Source organism: Pteropus vampyrus, unplaced genomic scaffold (genome assembly GCF_000151845.1).
Source record: "Pteropus vampyrus isolate Shadow unplaced genomic scaffold, Pvam_2.0 Scaffold610, whole genome shotgun sequence".
Classification (NCBI taxonomy): Eukaryota; Metazoa; Chordata; class Mammalia; order Chiroptera; family Pteropodidae; genus Pteropus; species Pteropus vampyrus.
In genome coordinates, this window is record NW_011889391.1 from 93,217 (window position 1) to 104,071 (window position 10,855).

General features: G+C 32.5%; 1 protein-coding gene across 1 annotated transcript; it reads right to left on the bottom strand.

The window, feature by feature from the left end:
- Positions 1-7,788: 7,788 nt before the first annotated feature.
- On the bottom strand, positions 7,789-8,748 carry LOC105308669 (olfactory receptor 10AG1-like). The gene has a single exon (XM_011384661.2). The coding sequence runs from the start codon at positions 8,737-8,739 to the stop codon at positions 7,789-7,791; it is 951 nt and encodes a 316-aa protein (XP_011382963.1). The 5' UTR covers positions 8,740-8,748.
- Between the last annotated feature and the right edge of the window lie 2,107 nt (positions 8,749-10,855).

Sequence of the window (10,855 nt, forward strand, 5' to 3'; positions counted from 1 at the left end):
GAACACCCCAAAGAGTAACTTTTGAAGCTGTGGAAGCTCATAAAATCCCAGGAGTACAAATTGCATCACCGTGGAAACGTTATCCTCTGCTTTCATGTCTTCATCTTTTATCTGTGGGAATGATTTAATCAGAAGGACAGGTTACTTCTCTTTCTTTGGCTTTTGTTTTCTTATTTATAAAATGAGAATGTCATGTCTTCTGATTTTTCCAATTGCCTATAAAAATGAAACCAGTACCTGTCATGAGCTCTAAAATGTGTACTATATATTTGCAAATTTGCAAACATTTATGTACAGAGATCACAAGTCTGTTGATATCAGTTGTTAATATACTATTCTAATAATGAATAAAACTAAGATAAGATAGTGACAAGATGCTTGCTATTAAAGGCACCAACTGAAATAAAAAGAATAAATGGGGATTGAAGTCATCAATGTTGTCTTACAGTTAATAATCTTGTTTATATATAGTACGGACATCACATGCTGTTTGAATAAAGCCTTGGAGTTTATAAAAGTCAAAAAATCTATATATAAAAAAGTATGCCATAGAGTATTTTTCATGATTACTTAATATATCTGTGAGAAAAAAATCTCTTTTTTCCTTTTTATTTCTGCCATGTGTTATTATGTTTTTGATTCTGTTGATGAGATAGTATGATTGTAGTTTTGCCATTGATCTGAACACCCCAAAATGCAAAATTTGAATTCATGTTCCCTTGTAACAATGTAACATTTCTTCAGCTGACCAGTTTTTCTTCTCACCTTTGACATCTGTTTTCTAGAATATTATAAATTTAATATTAATTTCATTAAAGGAACAATATTTTGGAAGCCATCTAAAAGAGTTTTTAGGAATGAATGTAGTTAATTTTTAAAACTGATGGCCTTCCTGTGGTATTTCTAAAGTCTTGTGTGCTTTGACAGTCTGCATATTTAAGCTATTTCATAACACAGAAATTGATAAGCCAACCATTAAATATTATGGGATGTTATTTAATCTTTATTACTATGTATATCAATGTAAGATATATCAATCAGTGGTCATGATTTTTATGCATGCTTTGCAGCATGAAGAAAAGAAACTCTAAGTCTTTCTCTCCAGGAAAGTTCAAGAGGTAGGAAGGAGGCAGGCATATCTAGAATTAATCTTCAGACAATCAATTCTGACTAAAATGTGTGCCCCTTACATACTTATTGTAGGAAAGAGACATCAGCCCCAACTCATCTTTCGGGTTTTCCTAAATCACCCACATTTTGACTCATTGCTACCGTTCTGTTGAGCTCATTGAATCCATTCAGCATTTTTTTTTGCATTTGCACTCATGCACATGAGTGTGTTGGATGTGATTGTCTATCATGTTATGTACTTTTCTTATGCCATAACTAGATTATCAACTTTCTGATATTCTGCACATCTTGCTGTGCAATGCATCGCATTTTTGTTCCACAAAACACTTTGATTTTTTTTCTCGTTAACCATTTATTACAAGTCATAACGTTATAGAAATATAGGTGAACTTAGGTGAAAAATTTACCAATATAACAAATGACTTGCAAGTGAGTCAAATTGGTCACTTCTTTGTAAGCATGGGCTCCTTATCAGATGACGAAACTCCACGGCCCTCTCCCCTGGTGTAGATCAAGCATACACCTTTTTCTCTGTCTCATTCTCTGTCTCTGTCTCTTTCTGTTTCTCTCTCTCTCTCTCTTTGAATTTCAAAATTATACTCTCTTCATTAACTTTTGCTCAGTAACATATTACTTCATTGTTTTTAGTATGTGCTAGAGAATTTTCATTTTATGCATTAATTAATTTGAAAACCAATACAGATCAATTCTCTGCAACGTGGAGACACATTTAGAACTATATTCTAAGGTGTTAAGTGCAAACAGTAGTTAAGATTTCAGCTAGAGAAGTGTAAACACAAGTTGATGAGATGCAGCATTCATGAAAAACTTGGGCATTCTGAGGCCTTTCTATGCCTGGGAAAAGGAAAGTTAAATAATTTGTTTTGCTATCTGCTCTATTCCAGTTTATCTATTAGAGTACTTACGGTATTTAAATCTTTCTCTATAATTGTATAATTTTCCAATGAAAATCGGATTGTAGGAAATGTAGAATGCACTGTAACTGAGTCTCTAAGATTGTCAGAAAATAATAGCCGATCGGTGACTTTACTAAGGTAGTTTCGTGTGTATAAGACTACACTACGATGAATTTTTTTTCATTACATCATTCTACATTCTTTAACCTTCTTTTACACATCGGATTAATTTAATGTAGAGTCTAAAACTTGGTCAATGATAAACCTGTTCAATGAATCAATGCTTCTTCTAGGTTAGCATGCATCACACACTCCATTTGATGAGTTAACCATTGCTCCTAGGATCTCTCACCCATTTTACCTTCTGAGTGTGACCCTTTTTCTCATTCAATCACCTCTGTACATTATTGTATACTTTTTAAGTAGGGGAGTACATTTTAAGAGCAAACTGAAACTAAGGTGCTAAAAACAATTAGCAAGAAGAAACGGCAACAGCACTCACAATCAAAAATAAAGCTACTAAAGATTTTTCGCCTTAACTTTCAATTTGTAAAAGTGATAATTTTACGAATATTCAATGGATTTATCAATGTAAAACCATTTGTAAAAAAAGAAAGATAATAATTTAAATCCTCTCCAAATCATACTTATCTTCTAAACAAATTCTCGCCAAAAAAATTTCCTCAAATTTTGCAATATAGAGTATTTTTTCAGACTCCTGGAAACCTTTAGATGCTTCTATTTATACAACTCAGAAAGAAAGCAGTGTAAAATGCAACTACACATAGTCACTCCTGTTTTTATTCAAATATTTTCTGGTTTATTTCTCTGGTCTTCCCACTGTAATAGTGACTTTTCTTCAGATGGAGATTGAGATATCAATTACACATACTATCATTTCAATATATATAATTCCTACATTCAGAACAAGGTTATAAAATCAAAATGAAGATAGAAAAGAAAAATCAGAATTTGATGAATGCCATTCAAAAGTTTTTTCCTCCAGGAGAAGTCTCTAAAGATAAATATGAAAAAAAGGCAATATCTCTTTAATATTTTCAGATTCATGTATTCTGGAACTTAAATTTTAAGAAAGAAAGAAATCCTTTTGATACTAGCAGGATACAAATCCATTTCAATGAAGAACATTCACTATCTTGCTCTTTTTAGTTATATGTAATTAAATTTTCATGAGATATGATCTCCAGTTTTAATTCATGCAAAATACTTAAATTGTGCTTAACACATAGTAATCGATAAATGCTAGCACTTAAGACGATGATTCTGATGATAGTAAGGACAATAACAGTAATACTTGATATACTGGTCCGTTATGGTAAACATACTTTGTATTTTCTATTTGATGTTATGAGTCAGACAAGTACAAAGTCTATCTGAAACAAACAGTGTTTCTAAAGTTAAGGAACAACAAAACAATGAAGGATTCATTTTAAAATTTTCAGTAAATAAGTGCTGTTTGCTGAGGCTAAAATAGATGCAGCTAAAGTAGATTTAAATTTGGTATTGGACAAAGATAATTCATGCTTACCTTTTGGGAGTGAGGTTAAATATAATGCTTACCTTCACTGATTAATTTTTAAAAAATAGAACATGAGAATAAAAGTATTTTGGGTTCTATTTTTTTAAAAATTAGATAATTCACTTTTTTCGAAATAGAGATTAGTCACCTTCTAAAATATGTCTTATTGTCAGACCAAACGTGCTCCTTAAGTAGGAAATATTCTCTACCCTTGGGATCAGCTCTTTTCCCAGGTCACTTTCTAATTGAACTAAAACATTCTACCTGCCACTCAAAAAGTTTGATGCAACAACCAAACACATATCTTGTCATACGTCTCCTCTAAATTCTCTACCTCCCTTACTTTGTTTGTGATTCTTCAGAAATATAGCCTTAAAAGTCAGAAATTTATAGTTACATCTTAGTTATGGTAGACACAAAGAAGTTCTAAAAATACCAACTGATGGAGTTTCAAATTAGAGAGATGTATATTTCTGTCATTCAAAATTCAGATGAAAGAAGTCTAGGGTTGTTGAGGCAGTTAATGTCACCTTCAATGTAAGTCTGTCATCTGCACATTCACGTTAGCCAGAGAGGTCTGTCTCATCATCTCCCAGACTACAGAGGTGGTTGGAGGAGGGTTCCATAGTCAATAAAGTAAAATAAATGACAATTTCACCACCTTAAAACTTAAACCCTTTGTATTCTAAAGGAAACGATTAAGAAAGTGAAAGACATGCCACAAACAGTAAATACTTGTGAATTTTATATTTGGTAAAGGACTTGTATGTAGAGTATATTAAAAATCCTTTCGACTCAATAGTAAAAGATATTTTTGTAATTGGTTTGACATGGTGAGATCTCAGAAAAATTTAACATGTCTATTTTATTGTTATTATGTTTGACTAGAATGAAATGATCTTAATTTATTTCATATAAGCTTTATTTAGCAAGTAATTTTCAACATTTTTAGTGTTTTAAGTATTTAAAATTTTCCTTTTTTACATTTTTTTAATTTGTTGAAATTATTTTTGTCAGCAAGTACATGAAAACATCTTTTATACGTTTTTTTGGTACTGAAAAAAGGCATATTCCCAACCTATAAATTTACCATGAATGTCAGCTCTGATAATCACATACGTTCAATTTTTTTCTTAGCATAAACAAGCAAAGAAATATTTTCTTTCTGGGTTAAAATACCAATGAGCATTCTTGGGATAGAGACTGTTACATAACAGATTTCTAAAAAGGAAAACTGTTAAGTAAAAATTACATGGGGTCTGGAGAACAGGGTCAATTCTTGTTATCAGTATTATGATGCTATTGAACATCAGGATAGTCAGAGAGATGACTAGAAATATCCCCCCAAATCCATTTGATGCTGTGAATATCAGAAAACCTTTAATGAACAAATTTCATCATTGTATGATACTTGATTTCTCTAATTTAATTTGTTCTCCATCGGCAAATATGGCAAATTCAAGATGGTTAATTAATTAATGTTCTTTAACCACATTTTCCTCCTCTGTTAACTGAGATATATGCACAAATATATTTCTATAATCTCTAAAACTATGTCCACCATCACCTTGCTCTATTTCTATTAAATGAGATTTAAAACCTCAGAAAGGAACTGATGTGTACGTGACATCAGTCCAAGAAATAAAACCTTATATACATTTTTTATACTTGGAGATAATGATACCAGAGAAAATGAGAGGGTGCATTGTTATTAGAGCTTATTGTGCTGAAATAATATCTAAAAATTTCACCCTTATAAAAAGAGGAATTCTGATACAGGCTTTATGATATAAGCTTTTGTTATTTCATTTGACTGGGTTCATCAATTTTTTTTCTGAATCAATGGATTAATTTCATTTTCTTTTAAATTTAAGATTTTCCCTTCTGGCTTTTGTTTAATTTTCATTCTAAATGATTTTTAAGTCCTTCTTTATATTCTGATGACAATCAATTTTCTTAAACCAATCCTTTATTACTAGGGTATAAATATGTTCAATATTATCACGCTACTTTATATACCTTTTCCCTCATTGATGCTAAATATGGAAAGCTTTAATCCCATCGTACTGTAAAAATTTGTAAAACTACAGAAAGTCATAATCTTAACGCTTATTAGTTGGAATGGATTTCATGTTGATATAAATGTAATTAATATTATTTTAATATTAACAAAGATTTTCTCTGTTCCACAGTTCATGTTTAGTTGAGCAGAGATGTAAGTAGCACATTTTTAAAAACCAAACAATATTATAGTGAAAGGAAAGTTATTCTACTGTAGGTTATTTCCCTTAGGTAATTCATATTGTAAAATGTCAAAAATTCAGATATAAGACTATAATGATTATCTCTATGAATTTGAATATAAAATACAGCAGAACCAGTGATTTCCCCAAGAGTTATACTGAAAGAGAGGCAACACTTCAATTTTGAGTGCTTTAAACTTTTCAAAATACTTCTTTATATTAGGTGGATACTGAGCCTTGAAATAATCCTGAATTTCATAGGATAAGTGTGCTTTAACCATTTTAATAATCGTCAATTGTTAACGACAACAGGACCCAAAAGGAGTCATTTATGCCAGTCCCCAGGTAATCAAACTGAAACTTAACTTAGTTAAGTTTTGGGTCCCCCAGAAACGGAATCTTAAACGAGTCAATCAAGGATCACCTGATCAGCGTCAATTAGGTAATCTGCCGGATAGACCCCTCCCTTCCCCTATGAGGAAAGGAGCTAAATCACTTGCTCAAGATTTTGGTAAACAGATTAAAAATCAGTTATCTGTACTCGTTGGACAGACTGTTTTTATAACATTGTGACTCCCGCTTTACTAAATTTCAAAAACAAAAACTACCAGCGCTACTATCTCTATGGTAATCAAAATCTTTATCATCAGTTTTATCACCATGATGGTTTTCATCTTGGACCATGTCTAAAAGTTTTACTAGTTAAAACACTAAATGAAAAGCAATACATACATGTATACTTTTACGAATAAAATATGTTATTAACAGTAGAATATCATATTAGATAATAGAGAATGGAAGGGGTTGATGAAGGAAAATGTAACTATCTATAGAGAGTACAGGCTAACATTGTCTTATACACAGGTGTATAATTGTACCTTAAACTACAGAACAGCATAATTGTCAAAGGAACTGCTAACAGTAGTTGGTAGAGACTGATGCACTAACTAGTCTCCTGATGTGAGTTTCGATTTGAGAATCTGTGGTTGGGAGAATGGACATTACTAGCTCTGTTCACAGGTGCTCTTTTTCCTTGATAAGAGCAGTTCAGAGGTTTAATAATTTCAAAACTTTAGAAATAGTGAAAGACATGAAAGGTTAGGCACAACAATAGAAATGCAACTGTGGATTTTGGGTAATATGAAAATAACTTTTAACACTTTTTTCTTCAGTTTTAAACTTATAGATTTTTAAAAAATATATGACTTGGTATAAGAGAAGCAGTGTGGAGTATAGTTATGAAAGAGATAAAATAGCTTAAAGAAAATAACTTTTGGGGATATCGCTAAGTAGAAATAGAAGTATGTGCAAAAAAACTGGTTGAAAGAATGTTCTGTTAGTTTTGTGTGTGTGGAAAGTTATTAGGAATTGAACTAAGTTCATGTAAGCTTTTCTTTGGTATCACAATTGGAGTAATTCTACACGGATGAAAATTAGGTTAAATAAATATGCTCTAAATATTTATTGATGCTTTAAAATCTTTAGATTTTGCCAGGAGTCTGAGGTAGGACATAGCGTTATTCATTTATCCATTCACTCATTTTATCAATCATTCATATATTTATTATTCAACTGCTAAGGCCAGCCTTTGTGCTATAGAATGAAAGAACACCAACAAATACAATTGTGAAGATTTAGGAAATTATTTGGCATACATTTAGTATATTTAAAGCTAAAAATTTTGACAAATTGAATTCTGTTTTTAGTTTTTATATAAAATATGTGATGCACATTACTATTTTATTCAGGAGGTTGGATTATTCTTTAGTCCTAGAGTACTGAAGGTAGATTAATTTGCCTAGACTACATCCAAGCACAGTACATTGCAGGTTAATATTTAAAGAATCTAAATGTCCACAGTAAGCTGAAAGCATTTAACTCCATAGGTTTATAGAGATTTGAAATGTTCCTCTGATAACTGTGTGACAAGCAGTGAGAACATTTACAACTAGACTCATCACAGTGTTTTTCTAAGTAATAATTTTCTCAGTGCTGCAATGACATCTTTGTTCCTGAGGCTGTATATAATGGGGTTAAACATGGGTGTCACTATGGTATAGAAAAGTGAGAGTAGTTTGTCCATTCCTGCAGTTTGATTGGATTTTGGCCTTAAGTAGGAAATGGTAGAAGTTCCATAGAATAAAACCACCACTAGCAGGTGGGAAGAACATGTGGAGAAGGCTTTGACCCGTCCCGTGGCTGTTGGCAACTGCAGAATAGTGGAGACGATTTTGCAGTAAGAGGCAAGTATCAATGTAAAAGGAATAGCAATAAACGACACGGCTACAAAACAGACCAATATCTCAGGTATAGAAGTGTTCCCACAGCCTAGCTTGAGGATGGCGGGTATGTCGCAGAAGAAGTGGTTAATTTGATTTGATTTGCAGAAATGCAGAGAGAAAATTTCGCATGTTTGTGTTACCTGGATCGGGATTCCACTGATCCAGGCGCCAATGGCCAATCGAATACACATATTCTGGTTCATGACTAGAGGATAGTGCAGGGGGTTACAAATGGCCACGTAGCGGTCATACGCCATCACCGCCAGGAGCAAACATTCAGTGGCTCCCAGTATAAGGAAAAAGCACATTTGGGTGGCACAGTCAAGCATAGAAATGCTTCTATCCTGAGTCCAAAGGTCCACCAGCAACCTAGGGAGAGTGACAGATACATAACAGATTTCCAATGAGGAAAAGTTTGCCAGGAAAAAATACATGGGTTTCTGCAGTGCAGGGTCAAGCCTGGTTAGTACTATTATGAGGCTATTTCCAATTAAGATTATTATGTAAATGATGACGAATCCCCAAAATAGTAATCCTTGGAGCTGTGGAAGCTCATAAAATCCTAGGAGTACAAACTGTGTCACTGTGGAAACATTGTCTTCTGCTTTCATGTCTTCATCTCTCATCTGTGGGAATGATTTAATGGGAAGGACAGGTTACTTCTGTTTCTTTGGCTTTTGTTTTCTTATTTATAAAATGAGTATGTCATGTCTTCTGATTTTCCCAATTGTCTATGAAAACAAACCTATCACTGCCAAGAATGCTAAAAAGAGTGCCATAGTGTATTTTTCATGATTATTTAATGTATCTGTGAGGAATAAAAATCTTTTTTTTTCTACTACATGTTATTATGTCTTTGTTCTGTTGATGAGATAAAGTGATTATAATTTTAGTCATTTATCAGAACACCCGAAAATGCAAAATCTGAATTCATGTTTAATTGTTACAATTGTAACATATCTTCAACTGACTGGTTTTTCTCCTCACCTTTGATGTGTGTTTTATAGAATATTATAAAGTCAATCCTAACTTCATTACAGAAACAATATATTGGAAACCACCTAAAAGAGTTGGTAGGAATAAATTAAGTTAATTTTTTAAATTGATGGCTTTCCTGTGGTATTTCTAAAGTCATGTGTAGCTTTGACAGTCTGTGTATTTAAGCTATTTCATTACACAAAAATTGATAAGCTGACCATTAAATATTATGGGATTTATTTAATCTTTAATACTGTATTTAATACAGTTATTTAATCTTTAATACTGTATTTCGATGTAAGATCTGTGAAATCAGCAGCCATAATTTTCATGCATGCTTTGCAGCAGGAAGAAAAGGAACTCTAAGTCTTTCTCTCAAAGAAAGTTCAAGAGGTAGGAAGGAGGCACATCTAGCATTAATCTTCTGATAATCAATTCTGACTAAAATGTGTGCCTCTCATTTACTTACTGTAGGAAAGAGACATCACCCATAACTCATCTTTGAGATTTTCCTAAATCACCTACATTCTTACTCATTGCTCCCATTCTGCTGATCTCGTTAATCCAGTCAGTCTTTTTCTTGCGTCGCATTCATGCTTGTGAATGTGTTGGGTATGATTGTCCATCATAGTATATACATTTTTTTATTGCTATAACTTGGTTATAAATTTTCTGTTATTCTATATATTTTGCTGTGTTATATATCGTATTTTTGTTCCACAAAACACTTTCATTTTTTTTTACTTGTTAACCGTTTATTATAAGTCACGCTGTTAGAGAAATATGTGGACTTAGGTGAAAAATTTACTAACTTCTTGAATGAATTACAAGTATGTGAAAAGTTGCTCTCTTGAACAGTTTAAAAGTGTAAGCATGGATTTCTAATCAGATACTGAACTTCTTTGCCCTCTCTCCTGATATAGATTGAACATAAGCCTTCTCTCCCCTCTCTTCTCTTCTCCTCTCCTCTCTTTTCTCTTCCTTCTCTCCCTCCCTTCCTTTCTCTCTCAATCTTAGAATTATTCTTTTTCCATTCCCTTTTGCTCAGTAGCACCTTACTTCATTGTTTTTACTATGTGCTGAAGAACTTCCATTTTATTTTAAAATTTGAAAGTTAATAGAGACCAACTCTCTGCAAGGGGGAGACACACTTAGACCCATATTGTAAGGTGTTAAGTGCAGACAGTATTTAAGATTTCACCTAGAGAAATATAAACACAAGTGGGTCAGGTGTAACGGTTCAGTCAAAACTTAGGCATTCTGAGGATTTTCTATTCCTGGGAAAAGGAGAGTTAAATAATTTATTTTACCATTTGCAATATTCCAGATTACCTATTAAAGTACTTAAGATACTGAAACCCTCCTCTCATAATTGTAAAATTCTCCTGATAAAAATTTGATCATAGGGAATGGAAAAGTGCTGTAACTGAGTCTCTAAGATGGTCAGAAGCTAGTAGCTGATCAATAACTTTACTAAGATGATTTTGTGTGTATAAGACTACACCACCATGATTTTAATTACAGCATCTTACACAAAATTAATCATGTTTTATTAACTGGTTTAATTCAATGCAGGTTATAATACTTGGTCAATGATAAAACTGTTCAATGAATCAATACATCTTTCTAGTCTAGCATGCATTATGCACCCTCGTTTGATGAGAAACATTGCTCTCAGAAATTCTCATCATTTTAATTTTCTTTAAGTAATCCTTTATCTCATTTGATTGCCTTTCTACATTATTCCCTACTTTTTGAGTGGGG